A 19,773-nucleotide genomic window follows, 5' to 3' on the forward strand; every position below is an offset into this window, starting at 1 on the left:
TGAAACATGAAGATCAACATCTATAAGCCTTAGGCTGAAAAGGTGGTTTGGGAGGAAAAGAAACAGAGATGCATGGAGAGTCAGGGAGCAGTGTCACATGTAACTGTGCTGTAGAAGCAAAGTGGAAGAATTCAGAAATCAAACAACAAAGACAGAACTATCCAAAATCCTGGAAAAAAATTCATATTTGAGGCACGGATTCAAATCTAGAAAAAACAATGCAATTCAATAAAAAAGAAGGAAGTGGACATTTTTCTCTCTTTATACCTTAAATAACTGAAGAAGCACCATAACAAGGCTAAGACTCCCTGTAGAACTTAAATCAGGGGCTGTAAATTGGTGGTGTGACAGCAGTAATACACTTTATTTCACAGATTATCCTGGCACAAGTATCTTGGTCAGGTAATTAATTCATGTGCTGAACACTTGACCCAAATTTTTAGGGGTAATCCACTTGGTAATCTTCAAAATACCTCCAGGCAGAAATTTGTAGCAGGGATTTCAATACCTGTACTTCTTTAGTAGTTGGGGTATAAGCTGAAATGTTCTGGCCACACTAATCCTCATTAGTAAGAAAGGATTTTATACTGAGACCACGTAGACAGTGTGTGTGTGTTCCAGGTGAGTGCACTTAAAGCCCATTTTCTTAACGTATTTCTTCTTCACTCCCCATAACATTCACTGCTACAGTGCTTGCATTTTTATCTAACTTCAAGTTCTTTGCTTACGCTACGTCCTTCTGTATCAAGACTACACACAGTAAGTGGGATTAAAGTGCTCTGAACAAGGCATGAAAAATCTTGGACATCTGGTTCTGAGCTAGGTCACCTACAAATCTGCTATGGGTAGCAGAGAAAAAATGGCATCTCCAAGGGATGATACAACTCACTGGAAGAGCACCATGAAGTCAGTCTGATGACTCATTCCCTGGAGATGCTTGTTTTTCTCTGCTGACTGCAAAGAAAGTCCAGAATGGTCAGCTCGGAGTTGGACTTCTGATCTAGTTCATGACAGAGGAATGCCACATGCTATTTTAAAAATATTGTAATATTTATGTCAAATGGCCACACAGCTGCAGCATTACACTAGACTTATGGATCCTTACTCCAGAACAGCAGAAGTGGTTTTTTGCCATTCTGCAGAATTTAATACACTACACATACCTATTTGGGACATCTAGTATTTTCAAATTGTTCTTAATCATGCAAGTGACATATTGTAAGTGATTATACAGGGCTGTCAGAAAACAGTGGAAAAGGACGCATGAAAAATATTCATCAGATCAATTCAAATACAGGAAAATTCTTGGAAAAGGGAAGCTCGTTTCACTGTCTCCATGTTTAGCAATCTTACGCATATACACGTATAAAGCAAAAACATCATCCATCTGTTCGTAGCAAGTTTGCAGAGAATTTTAATAAGACACATTAATGCTAATAATGGCCAATGTTTATGATGTTTATAAAATAACCAATGTGGAGCATCTGGAAAGCTCGTAAAATTTGTTCTTATAAAATACACAGGTGTAACACCTTTCCCTGAGCCTGTTTTTTTGCTGACCTTGTCCTCCTAGGCCAGATCTGTCAGAAACTCTCTCCTTCCAGACATTGCTGTGACTGTGGCACTCTGAAACTCGTGTTTTGAAGCCAGACCTATTTCTGGTTTTTTAAGTTCAGCATTCAGCACATTACAGGAACAAACCAGTTAGCCAAAACTGCAAGTTTCCACCTGAAACTACAGGGATCTCTATTTCCAAGTGACAGATGTTCTACAACAGTTGGTGACAAACGGGCTAATTTAGACTGATTTAACTAAAGTTCAGCCTGCTGACAATGGGGGATTTTTTTTAATGCAGCTGAAGAAGGCATTTCTGAATCCTAGGGCTGGCTGTTGCACACAAAACTATAGAGGTCCTGGTGTGAACTGAACAGCATGGCCATGCGTGGTGCCTGCATCTCTGCTCCTCACACTGCCTTTTAGATGCTGAGATCGAAGATGACATTGACTAGCAAATTACCAAGAGAATTAGCTATTCTTTAAAATTTACTCACTGAACATATGTCCTCAGAAATCAAATGCCTTTGGCACAGAATCTTTCTTCCTAAGCTCAGGCATCTAAGTTCCTAAATTAGAAGGACATGTACCCTGGGGTGAATTGGTCTTCTGAGATGCTGAGCTCTCCACTACATATGCAGGAAGCTTCCAGGGATTGCTCTCCTAACCCAGCCAAGTCCATCCAAGCTTCTGCCTTCAGCCCTAACTTCTGAAGGAACTAAGAGAGCGGAAAAATATTGCAGAAAAGCCGTTAGGACTTATTCTTTTATGTAAAGATTAGGGGTGTGATTCAGAAATTACAATGTAACAACTGCATTGTCCTCCAACTGGTACATTGTCTTGGTTTTTCTTTTTAACTTGCATATGAGAGGTGGCATCAGGCTCCACCCTTCTAAGTACCATCAAGCCTCTTGCTTGAGCAGCCATGAATAGACACATTAAAAATCAGTAACAATCTCATTACTCTTCTCTCTTCTCTTCTCTTCTCTTCTCTTCTCTTCTCTTCTCTTCTCTTCTCTTCTCTTCTCTTCTCTTCTCTTCTCTTCTCTTCTCTTCTCTTCTCTTCTCTCCTCTCCTCTCCTCTCCTCTCCTCTCCTCTCCTCTCCTCTCCTCTCCTCTCCTCTCCTCTCCTCTCCTCTCCTCTCCTCTCCTCTCCTCTCCTCTCCTCTCCTCTCCTCTCCTCTCCTCTCCTCTCCTCTCCCTTCCTTTTGAAGAACACTGCTAGGCAAGTATCCCAATTATTGTCTTATGAGGGAACCTCATTAAGGTAACTTCATTGATTATATTTCTGTACTAAGGAAATAGCTGCCAGCACTAAATATTTAAGGCAGCTTATCTGCCAAATTAATACTGGCATTGTATCAGCCAAGAAGCCCTGATGCCAGAAGCAATACAGCATATTCTTCTACTGTGGGGGTGGCCTGTATGTTGTGAATATATCCCTACAAGTTGCTGAATCCTACTTCCTTTTACCTAAACCCAGGCTAAAAATATAACTTAATTGTCCTCTATTCTGTAATTGGCCTGGTTAATTAGCTGCAACGCACAGGCTACATATCACTTCTCTTCACAAAAGCATTATCTTTGCTCAGAGCAGGGAGGCTTCTGTCTGGTCCGTTCCTGAAGTGTTTTATGTCTACACAACAGTAGACATTATGCATAGAGCACATCTTCATCTATTAATAAAAAAAACTACTGAAACTTTGCTCACCTTGAGAAATAAGCTCTTAGGAATGGTCCTTGTTCCTCCAAATTGCCACAGAGTATGGGATAGGATATGAAGTAGAATATGACTGCATTGCAACTACTTACCCCCAAACAAACAAAATGATAAAAAAACCACTACCACCACCACCACCATCACTACAACACTGGACAAAGGGAGTTACTTACATTGAGTGAGGATCCCTGTTAAGGCATTTTTGAAACTCTCCTTGGCTTGCTCCATTTCTTGCTCATGAGCAGCCTTTTCATTCATGAGCCGGCGGACATGGCTGTTGGCTGACTGCACCATCGAATAAAACTGGTTTGCAGAGCGACGATTCACCTCACCTCGCTCAATCCAGGTAAGCAGCACTGTGATGGCCTCTGAAAACTTGCTATCATCTAGAACAATCAAAGCACAGGTTTTAAACTGCAGGCATAAATATCCTGCCGAGAACACATTTTCTGCTCCGTGTCACATTAAAATCACCATAAATCCTGCTTGCAATATATCATTTTGGGTAACTTTGGGGTCCTTTGTTCTATCAGATGTAGGAAGCCAATACTGCCATGTGAAGCTACATAAATCTTTCTTCAAGACTTGTCTTCTGCTTATTTTAATAGCTTTCTCACAACAAAAAGCACCCTCCCCCCCCTTCCCTGTGGCCTGACTCCCTGCTTTCACAATGTCTCCCTTGAGCTGTTCAGTGATATGGAATGACCTTACAGCAGGAGTGAGGAGACCTCTGTGTTACTGGACCCACTGAGGAAATGAAATGTGTCTGCATTAATCTGCTTGGCCGAAAGCTCAGTCTTGGAGCTTGGGCTCAGTCACACTCTTGTCAACAGATTTCACTAACATCACATTCTTAATTAATGAACAATGACAAGGCTGAACAATTCCTCCTCAAAGCTCTGATTAATTACAAGGAACTGCTTTGAACAGATGATGTGTCTCTATTTGTTTTGTATTATTTGTCTGTGTTTTGTTTTACATATTTTTTTACAGGATTCCAGACAAATCTGGGCAAACACCTGGATTACAGCTTTATGTTTACCATTTAGGTAACTAAAGTTATATTTCTCTGCAGAAAGATCGCCAAAACTGGTGGCTAGATTTTGTGCACTCCCTCCCCAAGTAATCTTCTTTCCTCTGACAGTGCTCTCAGCTTCCTCAGAAGACTCTTAGCACAGCATCCATTACACTTCTGGTTTCATCAGGATTAAGAGGACACATTTCTTTTTAAGTCCCATTTAGGCTGAACTGCAAGAAAATGTTATTACAACAGAGTGTCTTCCTGTGGAACCATTTTTGTGCAATTCAATCTCATTTCTTCCCCAGGATTTTATTCTATAAAACTTCTGTTTCCCAACAAATAATTTTAAATAGTTCATCTAGTCCTTTTTGGTTAGATTTCTTTATATATTTTTTTGATGGTAGGTATACCTTTCTACAGGAAAAGGTATACAGTTATGGTGGGGCGAAGTAGTATAGCTATAACCAAAAGACACTTAAAATGAAAATTGGAAAATATTAAATCCAACCAACTGTGTTACAGGATACAGAAATGTGGGACATAGTTTGTAAGACTCTGCTTTCCATGTACAAAGAATAATGAAATACTAATTCTTAAGTGACTATTTGGCCTTTTATTCTGAACCAGTAATCACTTCCCTAAAAGGTGAGGAGCCTAAAGTACAGAGAGCACTAGTGACATGCTCTGTGCCCACAGCCTGTGAAGAATAGATTTTACACTGCCTGATCTTTAACATCTTATTAACTGAAACGTGCTTTCAGCTACAGCAATAGGATTTGCTCTCCACAGCTGGATAGGCATGTTCACCAAAGATCCCTGAAAAAATTTGCAAAATAAGAGCATCATAACCCCCTCCCTTTGTATGATGATATATCTGTTGTGACTTTACATTAACGTGTGATTCATCATCATTCATTAAGTAATTGTCTCTGGGGAGGAAGAGTCAGATGAGCACCTTTTCTTTCTACATTGTCCCCTTGAATCCACTTCCGAGTGTTGCTGGATATGTATGTGTCAGGTATGTATTAAGTGGCTCTGATGAGTGAGGTTGGCTGAATATGGGCCTCAGAAAAGACAAATGTAAACAAGACTAGTGCAAAACCTCTTCATTTCAAGAAAGCACTAGGATAATCTAAACACTAGAAAAATCTTCAGCCTGCTGAAATGCACAAGAGCTGGATGTCATGGATCCAATACAGCCAGAACTCATCCCTGGAACATAATGTTTATTATAATTACAGTAGTCAATAAGAATAACCTGTAATGGCTTCTGGCAATGTTAGCATGCAATTTCCAACAGTCTGTACAGTCAGGTCACCCTGCTGATGGCACTAGCCTGTTAACACCAAGGATGTGGCTGATTGTGAGTAGACAGTAACAACAGCTGAATGTTCCTCTTTTTTCCTTGTAGACATCATTATCTATATCACCACACATAATTTATCACCCAACACTGAAGTACCATTTAGAGTAAATTATCCCATTCAATCTAGGTCAAGATATGAACAGCAAAGTTGGGAGAAATGATACATAGAAGCACCTCTGAAGAGGTACACTGTGACCTGTGAAGAGACAGCATGCAGAATGTTTCACAGAGATGCATCAGGAAAATCAGTTGCACAGAAGCATTCTCCCTTTTTCTCACTTTAATCTCTCCCCAGTACACATCTGTGTGTTGTTTTGTTATAGAGCCTATATGAAATTAAAACACCCCTCCCCTTGTTTTGTTTTTATCAGGCACAGTTGGTGTCTGTAAGGGATGTTCATAAACACGCCATCCTCCTGCCACATAGATTCAACCCATTTAAAAGGACATACTGAAAACTTGTTTTCAGCATACTATACTTCCAGGGAGCTGCAACGGTCTGTGGGCCTGTTATAGTTAATTCATATCTCTGTACTAGCAGGGAAAAATCCTTTCATTGGTAAACATCAGCATCTTAATTGATAACATAATTAGAAGATACATTAAAAAATGCTAGAGGGTAATATATGCACAACAGGAGCACATTAGTTAATAAAATCTTTTCTCTACAGTTTTAAAATTTCCTTATTCCACCTTCATTTCTAACTTTTATATTCCTGAGTTGACTACTCAGTGACTGGAATAAGGTAACTCACTATGAATTAATTTTCTTCATCCAGAATACACTGACTCTTTCTGAGCAATCAGAGGTTCACTTAAAAAATCATATTTTTATACCAGAGTGTTCATTTATTTTTTATTTAGTAGATAAGTAGTAGAAGAAATGCAGCAATGGAATCTAATTTAAGCAGAGCAAGAACTGCCTTATGATTGCAGCCATTCATTAAAAAAATAAAACAAAACTCCTAATTCTGTTCCAAATGATTCCCTTGCAGTAGGATGCACATAAATATACACCCTTTAAAAACATACTCTTAAAATAATTCCTTTATATAAGACATGCTCCCATACATAATTATTCTTTTAAAATGAGCATGTGGCAAATTATTCCTCACACTTAAAGCATTTTTCTCCTCCAAGTTACAGAATGTTTTAAGTAAATAAGGTAGAATTCATCCCCATTATGTCAACACCTGATTTAGTAACCGCAGGGTTCTGGTACCGTCAATGGAAAGAGATGGACACTTGTTGGACAGGCTTTGTCATCCTGTTTTAGCTGTCTGAGGGCAAGGTGAACTGTGCCCCAGAAGTGCCTGCTTCCCTCAGCTGGCTCTGAAGGGAGCCTGGGGTGACCTGTTCATATGCAACAGATGTCTGCAACAGACATCTACATTTGGACAAGTGCACCAGTTACAGAACACCTACCCAGCATTTGTGTACCTGTGTTGGGTTCTCAGTTACACCCCAAGCTGTGATGCATGCTATGTTGTTTCAATATTACCCATCTACTGAGGATGGCTTGCTGGGTGTCTGTCAACAGAGATTTCCAAGTGCTGCTAGACTCAATCACAGGCCTCTAGAGATAAGATATTTCAAATTCCTCTTATATCAACTAAAGATATTTGGCACTTAAATCCTAGATCACAACTTAGATGAAATGAAAAATAAAGAAAAGAAAATGCATCCCTAGAGCTGCCTGGGAAATTGTCAACAGGGATATTTCTATGAAAAAAAAGGAATAATTGTTAACAAATGTTTTACATTTTTCTGCTTATAATTTGACTACCTCTAAGTAACCCCAACTGGAATAAACTTTTTAATAGAAAAAGGTATGACAAGAACTGCTACAAAATTATATACTGGGATAAGGTGTTGGAAACAGATTTTACTTCCAATTTATGCAGGTTCCCTGATGTAACATAGGGCATAATTCAGTTCAGGGTAATCTGAAATGTTGCAACTATTTATCTCTCAATGTTAAGCACCTTTGTAAGATTCTTTCACAACCCAGGTAACAGTGTCTAAGGCCTTAGCCTTAGAAGACAGACTAATTCATCACTCTGAAGTCAGGCATTCAAACACTTATCACTATAATTTTTACATTTAGAGATGTATTGCAAATATAGGTAACTTCATATTTCTGCATTTTGAGAGTGACTTTGTATGCTGGATTTCTAGCTAGGATGAGATCAAACACTGGGATACAGTTGCTTTTAGCCTCGTTAGTATCTTCTAACCCTGGGCTTTCTCAAACGTTTGAAAAGTATCTGAGATAATTGAAAAGTAATCTGAGATAGTAACACCTGTAGCCTGTCTACATCACAGAAATCCTTCTATGTTGTCCTATGGGCTATGTCACTGTCCAGAGTCAGCATGGACTATCTCTTGTCCCTAATCTTGCTCCCCTAATGCAATCTCCTAGGCTTGCAAGGAGATGCTGAAAAGACAGAGCTGTTGTTCTTTATCTTAATGACTACACCTAGAAAGCTCCTGTCCTGGCTGCATGTGTTTTGGGTTGCATTAATGATCTCATTTTTCTCTGACTCTTCTGTAAAATGGGAAGGGGCAGGTGTGCCCTTATGCTAAGCTCTGCCCTGACAAGTAGAAATCCAGTTAACAAACACCCCTTGAAGGTATTCTTGTGAGCACTGAGAATGACTGTGAGAAGGGACAAGAGTCGTGCGATATATCCCATCTATTTGTCTCTGATGGACAGCCTGTCCTCTGTCAGCTGTAGCTGCGCCATAGGAAGATGTGTCCCCTGCCTCATCCCCGCCTGCTCAGTACTACCCCTTTGCTCATAGTTACACTGCCCCCAGATCTGCCTGGAGCTGCTCAGCTGGTCACACTCCAGTTCCAATTTGTCATACTGGGCCCAGTTCAGCTATTATAGGAAAGTGGTAGAGGTCAGTTCAGAATGCAAACTTATTCACTCCACGTAACTGCAGCCAGGGGAGGATGTATTGCCAAGGTTACTGTTAATCTGACTTCTGATTTAATAACTTATTAGACTATAACTAAGATTTCTAACCTACAAACACTGGATTCAATACAAAAAATAATAAACCGCAGTAGGGGCTGCTGTGGGTGAATCAGGTCAGGGAAAAGGTTTATTAACCTCTCTCATCAGCAGGTTCAGTCCAGTTCCCCTGTGCATCAGGAACAATTTGCTTCCCAGCACATGCCACTTTTGGTGCCACAATGAAGACCTATTTTTCTCTCGGCTTAAGAGCTTCTCCTGCACAGAGTGCCTGCCACTGACCTAGAAACACAACTCTTCAGCTATTACCCTCACCTTCTTTTTTTCCTGCTCGAATACCTTATATAATTGTGCCATGCAACCCACACATCAGTCTGGTACTTTTGGGATTAATAACATTTTTAACCCAATGGCACTGCATAATAAGTGAGAATCAAGAAATACAAATTCTTACTGCCAAAGGGTTCTTTTAAATAATGATTAATATCCACCTTACTATTTCTTAAATAGTCTTAACTGTATGCTATAACCAAGAAACTTTTCCAGTTATGTAATAAATGATTAACTGAAACTAGATTTGATAAAAATATGCATATGCATTTAATAAAAGGTTGTGGTGGGTTGACCCTGGCTGGATGCCAGATGCCCACCAAAGCCAGTCTATCACTCCCCTCCTCAGCTGGATAGGGTAGAAAAAATATAACAAAAGGCTTGTGGGTCGAGATAAGAAAAGGGAGAGATCACTCACCAATTACTGCCACAGGCAAAACAGACTTGACTTGGGGAAATTAGTTTAATTTATTAGCAATCAAATAAGAGTAGGATAATGAGAAATAAAACCAAATCTTAAAAACACCTTCCTCCCACACCTTCCTTCTTCCTGGGTTTAACTTTGCTCCTGAATCCTCCACCTCCTCCCCAGCAGTGGCGCAGGGAGGAAGAGGATGGGGGTTGTGATCAGTTAGCTCATCACTCGATGTTTCTGTTGCTCCTTCCTCCTCAGGGGGAGGAACCTCACATTCTTCCCCTGCTCCATTGTGGGGTCTCTCCCCTGGGAGACAGTCCACGAACTTCTCTAACATGAGTCCTTCCTATGGGCTGCAACTCTTCATGAACTGCTCCAATGTGGGTCCCTCCCATGGGGTTCAGTCCTTCAGGAACAGGCTGCTCCAGCATGGGTCCCCCACAGGGTCACAAGTCCTGTCAGCAAACTGCTCTTGTATGGGTTCCTCTCTCCACAGGTCCACAGCCTGGTGTGGGCTTCCCACAGGCTCACAGCCTCCTTCAGGTGCATCCACCTGCTCCAGCGTGGGCTCCTCCCCGGGCTGCAGGTGGAGATCTGCTCCCCCGTTAACCTCCGTGGGCTGCAGGGGCACAGCCTGCCTCACCATGGGCTGCACCAGGGGCTGCAGGGGAATCTCTGCTCTGGTGCCTGGAGCACCTCCTGCCCCTCCTTCTTCACTGACCTTGGTGTCTGCAGAGTTGTTGCTCTCACTCCTCTCACTGGTTCCAGTTGTACAGTTTTCTCCTTCCTCTTCTTAAATAAGTTATTCCAGAGGCGCTACCACCATCACTGACAGGCTCGGCCTTGGCCAGCAGTGGGTCCATCTTGGAGCCGTCTGGCATTGGCTCTATTGGACATGGGGGAAGCTTCTAGCAACTTCTCACAGAAGCCACCCCTGTAGCCCTCCCACTATGAAAACCTTGCCATGCAAACCCAATAAAAAGGTACTCTCCCCTTCCTGTATCATCAAACTCTTTCTTTCAAATTAAATCACACAAGATTCTTCCAGAGGTGGGTGTTTCATGGGAGATACAGAAATCCATTATCTTATCCTGCTGATGCCATTATTTCCAATAAAAAGTAATTATGAGGGTATTGAGTTTCCTCCCTATTTCTCAAAAATCACACCACAAACTTTCAGATCGGTAAGCTGCAATTTCCCAGCTCATAGTAATTAACTCGAGTCATTTTGCAGTGCGGTACATTTAATCGAGTGGGTTTATATTAAAACCCTAAAATTTGCATTGATACAATACAGATTAGGTGAGGGAGGACACTTTTAGTAACACACTTAACAGTGAATGTACTTCTTGCAGGCTCTCAGAAGGAGGTGCCCAGGGAATTGGGTTAGCAGGCTGCTGATAGCTGAACCCATCTTATGCTCTTCTGCCAGCAGACAAAAGTGCCCTTGCACCATGCCTGCTCACAGCCCCTGTGCAAGGCTCTTGGAGCCAGATGTATTGTGTCACAGCAGATGTCAGCAGCATATGGAAGAAGGAAGGAGAAAATGATGATCTAAAACCGGGAAGGGTGAGTGAACAGATTTGACGTTAAAGCGTTGAAACATGTCTGTTGTAGGGCTCTGTCCTGATATACTACTAATAAAAAAAGATTGTGCTAAAAAAAGGTCTGGAGTCTTTCAGCAGCAGTTAAACCTGGCATTCATTGGGTCTGTTTGGAGGATCTCAGCTTTGCCTCCCCTTCTGACGTAGCCCTGCACTGAATTCGATCCTTTCTGCATGAGACTTGCCTCTCTGGATAACTGCACTGCTTCTGTAGAGCTCCACAAGTCTGGCTCTCAAGTGCAGAGTGATAATGAAAGCTGCGTGGTTTTCTTCTCAGTGAAATATCCTATCTCCCAAGCAATTAAATGTTGTTTATATTTCAAACAATGTGTAAGGGTTGAGATTGTCAGGCTTGATGTTACCTGAATCTTGCACAAGATGCATCCCCGGTTAGTTCATTCTACTGTAACTGCCATCTATTTATTTAAATTTCCAATCTGTTCTCTCTTCAGGGGATAATACAGTGCCTGGCAAAGAAGCTGCTTCTCAATTTTTCAAATTATATTTTTTTTAAAATAGAAAACTACACCAATAACATTCCTGTGCTCATAAAGAAACACTGTATTTAAAAGGGAGGTAAATTCCAGGGTATTGTATATAATGTGCAGATATTTATGTCTCCTTTGCTCAAAATATTTAAAAAACAGATATTCAGATATAAAGAAATGTCTTTGTTATATGGTAGATCTACTTAGCTACCTGCAGCAAATAAGACAGACTTAGTATTTTAAAGGAGCTTATTTGCAAGAAGTGATTTCTGAAGATGATACCATTAGGTACAGATATGCTTGAATTAAGAAAACCATAATGTTCAGAATTCTGCTTTGAAACGAAAATGTCATAAGCACACAGATTAAAATGTTTTGTTCCAATGCACCTGACAGAGCAGTGTTCCACTTAAGGATAAAAGGTTCAGCCTATCACCAGTTGTGTGATGTTCTGGGCACCACATTACTCAAACGTTTATAAAGCACCCAGGAAAACAGATGTCAGAGTATGCAAATTTAATCCTAAATATCTACTGACACATCTCACTGTGCAGTAATAATGCATCTGATTTAATACTGAGGAATTAAAATCTCAAAGACACACACCAAACAAAATGCTGCAATGAACCAAAAGACAAGAAGGTCACGTTTTTGTAATGTAATAGCAGAAGACACAATATTCTGCTCGTTTGAGAACTCAGGGTCTATTCTTAAAGGCTATTTAAGGAGGCAATTCACATTTACACTTTACTGTAAAAAACCTTGGTTTCCCAAAATTCACATCTATGAATTTATTGAGATACTTCCTCAAGGAAACACAGATTTTTACCTAAGGCAGGAGGGTGTCAGAAAGGAGGCCAGAAGTTTCATTAACCTGAGTTATGCTTAGCTGTTATCTTATTCCATGGCAATAAGACAATGGTTTGATGAAACTATTTGCAATGTCATGACAAATTTTGGAATATTTGGATCAAAAAGTAGATTTAAAGAGTACCTTTTGAAAAAGTGAAATTTTACTTTATCATTTTAAACAAATGGCACCGATTTTTTATCTTGCTTTTTTCCTTCACATCTACTTTAGCAGTTTGGAAGGTCAATTAAAAAAAACCAACAAACAAACAAAAATAACTTGTCATGCAAAATTAAATAGCAGTTTTATTTTCCCAACCAGCTTGCAAACCTAAAATGTGTGGTACAAACCTAAAACTGATCCGCATAGGCCTGGTATGAGAAGGAGCTCATGTTCTTCCAATGTTACCCATCTAGTTTGAATGCTGGAGCTCATTTAATTCTGATAATCCGGGCACAGAGCTCTTCTGCCTTCTGTGTGCTGGACTCATGAAGAATGAGACTCTCTCATGGGAGTGTACGAAACAAATTTAAATCCAATATTTTGTGACAAGTCATATTTCCAATGCAGTAGTCTCCTCTTTTATGAACTATCACCTCCTTGGCTTCTCTCCTTTTGGCTCTGGCTGTGACCAGCAGAGAATATCACTAGCAAATTATCAATGGAGAGCAGCTCAAAGAATGTTTACTCAATGAGAGTTAGTAGTGTAGGCCTATATTTTTAGAGCTACAGGTTCAAATCCATGAGACCTACACCTAAGATTCTGGCAGTATGTCAGAGAGTGGAGAGTGGAAATAACAAAGCACAATAGGTGGATAGGGAGAAGAACAACATCACAGGCACTTACAGAAAAGAAAAGTGAATACACCTTTGGCTAACAACATGAAAGGTGCAGAAACAAATGTCCACACTGCCAACAAGGAAAAAGTTATGAAGGATTTAATTTGCAGGACCCTGAAGACCTTAATGGAGAAGAAAAAAAAATGGAAAAGAAAAAAGGAAAAAGGAAAAGGAAAATACCCATAAAGCATCACAGTCTGAAATGGAAAGTGGTGAAAAACTGCACTGGTCCACAGTTTGATGGGTTTCCTTATTTCTGCATAAATCAGGTGTTCAAACCAAGTTCTTTGCAGATATGAAGGGATTCAGGATAGTCTACAGAGAGCAGGGAATGGAGAGCAAGTCATAAACTCTCATGTTTTTGCAGGTATGCAAGGCCTCATATGTAGTGAATTCCCAGTCCCAGTCACCAGGCAATGCATTTTGAGAAACCAATTATTTTTTTTCTGTGAAGCTCCATACCAGTAGAGACTAGCTGGCTGAAATTTTACAATGAACTTTTGTTTCCAACTAGCATAAAAGATCCTCTATACTCTCTCACTCACTCTCCTCTACAGCAGTTAGTGCTGCACCAGTTGACTTCAGCACATGAGAGGAATAGGAATATGCTGACAACACTGGGGCGGGTTTCCAGCCAAGTCTGGTACACAAAAACAATGATTTCTTTAAGTCTTATGCTGCAGTTTGCAGAAGGTGAAAAAAGATATTGTCACCTCTGTTATAGACTCAATAAATATCTACACCACAACAGGGGACTGGCTGATGAGCCTAGTTCATCTCTGCTCCTGTTAGATTTCCTTGCTGTCAGGAATTTCCAAGGTTATTTTGACAACACAAGTTGCTTGGATTCAGACCAAGTTGTCTACATCTGTGATTGCAAAGCAGTGTCTTGGGATGACAGATGTTTAGCTATTTTGTCTTGCTTTTCAGCTAGTGTTGCTCAGTGAAGTTCTGGAGGCACCGCAGGAGCTGAAACCTGCAACGTTGGGCACCTGCAGCTCTGTCTCACGAGCTGGCAACAGAGCACAGGAGTCTTTTGAAGTGGGTACCATGGGGAGGTCATGGCTTTCCTTAAGAAAACAACTGCAAAGCATCTGCTCAAAACCCAATTTTTCAAGGTAAATACTGCCAAGAGCAGATATATTTTGATCCTTCTTTTCTTTAGAATGAATTGTCCAGGTTTTTTCAGCAATGTAAATCTGGTGATATCCAGAGACCTGAGATTTTGACCCCAAATTTTATATATATATGTGTGAGTGTGTATACGTATGTGTACATATATATCTCTTCTGTTAGTTTCACTGAAGTCCACATTTAACCTGTGAATATATGATGACATGAACTGCCCTCTGCCAGTTAAAGACATTTCTCTAGTGTTGGTTTACTTGTTTTTAGGATGTCACAAAGGGGTCATGTGTTGAATCCATGGTGTCCAAGGGAGATCAAAATGTTCTATCCTAGTGCCTTATAGATACTGGCTATGATGTCATAGGAAAGCTAAAGCAAACCAGTATAATGACTGAACCCCACCTCTGCTTTCCAGAATACTTAGTACAGAAGACAACTCATGACCAGTGAGAGGAGAGGGCTTTTTGCATTCTCCATCCTCAACAATCTGTACAGACCCTGGGCTGGTGCCATTAATCTTGCTACAAGGCAATTGCTAATTAGTGAAGTTTTTAAAATTGCAATATGTTATTTTGCTGGATTTTAATTATTTTTTAACCAATAAAAAATAAATTTACTATTTTGGTTTCTTAATTTATTATATTTAATTCTGTATGTTTCTGAAAGTTCATCTTTACTTCCAGAGGAATAGTCATGTACATGGTGTTGGTCTATATCGTGCTCACAGTATTTCTATATTAAACTTGTGCATATATACCAAGCTCTGGTCAAATGTCCCTCAGGAGAACGAAAGATCTAAATGTCTGGAATAAGTTTTAATTAAGTATGGAAACTTTCCAGAATTAAAAGAAAAACCCTTCTAAATATACACATCTTAAGCATCTTGCAAAAACCCACATTCAGTTGCCCCAAGCAATGGCTAGCCATACGGAAGAAATTGTCCAGACTTCTTGCATTTTCTGGCTTAGTTCAGGAAAACTCTAGGCCTTACTACATAAAGAAAAACTTCCCTATAAAGGATTATATCCTAAAATATTCAACTGAAAACAGATTCTGGGAACAGATGTATCTAAAACTCTGTACTGTATTGTATAACCTCTAGAGGAACTGGATTGAAAGCTAGGTAAGAATTAAAAATTCTCATATTTGGGCCACTTTCCTCCTTATCTTCTGGTCTCTCAATCCATCTGCATTTTTTTACCAATCTCACAGTTACTTAATGAATTATTTAATAGAGGAGTGTATGTGTGAGAATATCAGTCAGCCAAACTAATAACAGACCAAGGTAACAGTGACAACAGCGACCAATGCAGTACTCAGAGAGACAGTAGGGTGCATCTCTGCTCCATGCTCCAAGGATGCAACACTTTGCACTGTCCTTCTTCAGCTTCCCAAACATGTTTCATAGTTAGAACTGAGGCCACTGTGTTGACAGATAGATAGGCTAAGTCTAATCTCGATAATTCTGAAACAGTGGCAAGAATCACAGTTTCTTGTGACCTGGCACACAGTACAGTAACGTGCTTGGCCCCCACGTGGGGAAAGAATGCCAGACATAATTATTAAACACTTAATGAAAACAAATACAACTCTAAGGGGTATGAGGAGTTGTTTGTTTGATCTTTTTTTAAATTTCTTTACCATGAATAATTTTATTTATTTGCTTCTTACTTTCTCTGTTAACTATTAAAGACAGGAATCTTCAAGCTGAACCCTTGAAAAATATTAACTCAGTAAGTGTACTTAGAAAAAAACCACAAGCAAGCAAACACATACCAAAACAAGACGCTATCTTGCACAAGTAATTCTAACCCTAAAGAGGGAATGAAAGAATGGATGGTGTGTGTCAGAGATAAGTTGTACCCACTGCATCTGAAGAGCATGTTAAAATGCAGCTCATGATGGCAATTTAAATGCCAGGAATTGGGACAGTCGCATGCATGTACTGTAGTAACATATCAGTCAAGTGATAAAGACATTTTAAGTATCAGGCCTTTAATATGAGGATGTTTGCAACAGGTTTTCTTATTATGAGAGCATTTCCAAGGCAGATGATGACAGCAACTGAACAGAAAGAAACCCCAGTGTAGTATTCTGAAGGTTGTGTTTTAGCTGTTAAAGCACAGGTAGATGAACAGACATTATACATTTCTAGCAGGTGGGTGAGTATCATTACCATTGGCATAGAAATGGCAGAGGAACGAGGGAAAGCTAACAGGGCAAGTAATGAAATACATCGGAGAGAAATCAGCTCCCCTGCTCTGACTTCTGGATGGCTCTTGCTCTTAAGGAATAATACACTGAAAAGTATCAAATGCTGCTTACCTTTCAATTTTTCAGCCAGCAAAGCAGCTTCGTGTTCAGAATAATGCATTATTGCTGGAGGAGAAGGAGGGCGCAGTCTGTCTTCTTCCATTTTGCGTCTGTGGCGTTCTTCTCTGGCCAGCATTCTTTGTTTGCATTCCCATTCATAAAAGTCATCTCTTGCCTGAGCAAAATCAACATGAAGGCGACCTGAATCCTTTTTGTCTGTGCTAGATCCTAATCTCATGCGGTAACCTGAAATCAACAAGCAGAACTAACTGTTGCAGGACTTCTTTGCTTATTTTTCTCTTTTTTTTCCCCTCAAGTGCAGCTAAGTAAAAATGTACATTAACAGATTCCCACATATCTATGCAGGATCTATCGGTCATTGTGTTTTCACAGGAAGATAAATGTTCATCCACACATTTTTCCTTGCAATTTTCTGCATCACCTATCAACATAGTACATGAGCTGAAAAGTTGACCCAAGCATACAGAATCTACATTCTTGTTTAGAACTCTCTCAAAATATGTATTTTTTTTACTTGATACTCCCAACCTTTATAAGTGCAAAGGGCAGCTAAATCAAAAAAAAAAAAAAACCAAACAAAAAAACACTACTAAAAAAGTATATGTTTTGGTCTGAATGTAGAGTCTTTCTTCCCCTGATCCTGTCGGGATCATGTACAGTTTAGTGTTTTTCTCCAGCCTGACAAAGGAATTGGAAGTATGGGAAAAGGCTGAATTTTATAAAAATCATGACTACAGATGAATGAGAAAATTGGGCTACATAAATTCCTGTGCCACAAAGAGGGTGGTGGCATCTGTGCATTGATGCTAGATCTCAAAGTTTGAGGCCTTACAATTGCAAACATTACTTCCCAATCCCCCACTGGAAATAATCTGGCAGCAAACATAAATCACCTACAAATGAATTGAGTTCAGCGGTCTTTAAAGTAATTTTAAAAGTGTGGATGGATTTATGAGACATTTGCAAGACCCCTTTCAGAACAAATAATGAAACTCGTTGTGCCTCATCTTTCGTGATGTTCTACATATTCATAATTGTATCTTATGCTAAAGCTAGAAGACTGCAGGGGCTTTAAGTCAGGTGCTAAACAGCAGTACAACAGGGCCCTGCTCTGAACTAAACCCCTTGACTGCTGTCAGAGGACAAACAAATCATGTTAAAGCTATAAAAGGAGCTTTTTGTGACCATAGTGTGGAAGAACATATGCTGGGCACCTATCTTTTTTTTTGAGTTTTATTTACAAGGCTGAAAGATACTCACAGAACAGCTTCTCTAACTTTTAAAATGCCGATTCAGAGGAAGTGTGAGAAAACACTACATAGAAAGCTGCAAACGGAGCCTTCAGATGCAGGTAAAATTAATTAGTCTTCACAGGACTAGCTCTAATTTCTCCATGCCAACCCACTGCAGTAGCCTCAGAATCAGAGCAGCCCAGCAGAGACTTCTCAAATCATGGGATGCTGCGGGGATGAACTCTGTGTTGAGCTAGCACATAGAAGGCTCTTCAGAAACACACACTACTACAACCACTGCAGGGTCAGGAAACTCCTGTTCAAAATGGCAGGAAAAATGGTGTTTGCTGCTTTTGAACAGCAATCCAAGAGAACCTGCCTTTCAGTCTCATGGCTTGCCTGTGGTTTGAAGAGCTTCAGCACGTCACCACCACAGTTAAAACTCAGTTTTGAACTCTCTCCGGGGACAGAAAGCTAAGACTTGTGTAGTAGATTAACAGCATCTTTGCAAAAATGCATATCTAGGCATACTCTGTTTGTTTTACTGCTGGAAAAACATCCTGCTGTATGAACACAAGGGACTGTCTGTTCTACAGCGCATATGAGACAAACACTTCAAAGTCTTTAAATATCCATATATGTAGTGATCCTTCCAAAAAAACCAATCCGTGTGCCTTTTGATTTGACATTTTCCTTTCAAACAGCTTGTGGATTTCAGCTAAGTAGCCTGTTAGTGAGGAAGAGGTGTGACTTTCATTTTCCTGCAAGGAGCCCAAACCCAGGTGAAAAATTTGAGCTAAGTGTTTCAGAGGTCCTTCAAAGCCAGAAGGCATCAAAGACTTCCATGGAACTTACCAAATCTGGTCTCCAAGGTTCATGAGCTTGAGATGAAGTAGAACTGAATATTACAAGAGAGGCAAATGAGGTGATTGATTGTTATTTTAAAGCCCCCTTTATTTTGCTCTGCTTTCTCTTGTCTAGAGGAGTAAACACTACTTTTTTCCCCAGAAGGCCGTTTGTGATCATATATGTAGCTCTAGTCACAAGGTGTTGAAGGGAGGCGTTACAGATACACCATATTCAGTGATACATAATAGAAGAAGAGTGTGGGTAACCTTTCAGAGCTGGGTCCTGAACTAATGAGAGAGCAATTATATAGTTTTATCCACAGAGGTGTAGGCAGAGGGGTCAGCCAAAAGGGGTCAGTGGTGCATCTATCCCCGATAACCATGACAAATGTTAACCCCCCCCAGCCTGACTCACCAGCTGCATTCCTCAAACAGTGATTGCTCTGGGTCAAAACAGCATTATCAGCAATGTGAAAGGACACTGCCAAGGTGCCAGGTCTCATGAACCTAAAATTAGATCTCCCAGCTGGGCTGTACTTTCCAGGAAGACACAATCTCTCTTCCTCTCCCCCCATCTTTCATCTCCGCTAGCAGGAGCACACTGGGCGTCGACAGAGTGAGAAACATGGCATTGCACAACGCAAGACTCTTGTGGACCTCAAAGCCTCACTTAATCTGAATAAAGAACTAATGAAAAGGACTGTGTATCTACAGGCTGTGTGTGCACCAGCAAAGCTGAGTTTTGTTAAAGTGGCCCTCATATTTGAAGTAAATGGGGATAATGCAAAAAAACCCCCAACCACTGAACAGTGTAAATTGCAGTTTAAAACCCAGTACCCAGTATAGCACTGGACAAATGGTTCCCTTTAGGTAACCAGTTTAAGTGTCTCCAAATTAACAGATTTTTGAAACTGCCCATGAATCACACAAAAAAAATCTGACTGCTTTTTTAACTCTTAAGACTGAAGGTGGTCAGCCAGCCAGGTGGTTTCCACCAGCACAGAAACTTAGAATAACCTGGGTCAGAAGGGATCTTGGATGTCACCTAGTCCAATCCCTCTCT

The 19,773-nt window shown here is 40.2% G+C and overlaps 1 protein-coding gene across 7 annotated transcripts in view; it reads right to left on the reverse strand.

The window, feature by feature from the left end:
* The window catches only part of ENOX1 (ecto-NOX disulfide-thiol exchanger 1), a 380,823-nt gene that overhangs the window by 82,356 nt on the left and 278,694 nt on the right, over positions 1 to 19,773 (reverse strand). For all 7 annotated transcript variants that reach the window (XM_074815634.1, XM_074815638.1, XM_074815637.1 and 4 more), the window contains 2 exons: positions 16,622 to 16,855; positions 3,448 to 3,660 (listed from right to left, as the gene is read on the reverse strand). In XM_074815634.1, coding sequence (XP_074671735.1) covers positions 3,448 to 3,660; positions 16,622 to 16,855 — 447 coding nt within the window. The remainder of the gene's footprint in view (positions 1 to 3,447; positions 3,661 to 16,621; positions 16,856 to 19,773) is intronic.

The sequence above is a fragment of the Strix aluco genome, chromosome 2, assembly GCF_031877795.1.
Source record: "Strix aluco isolate bStrAlu1 chromosome 2, bStrAlu1.hap1, whole genome shotgun sequence".
In the NCBI taxonomy this organism is placed as follows: domain Eukaryota; kingdom Metazoa; phylum Chordata; class Aves; order Strigiformes; family Strigidae; genus Strix; species Strix aluco.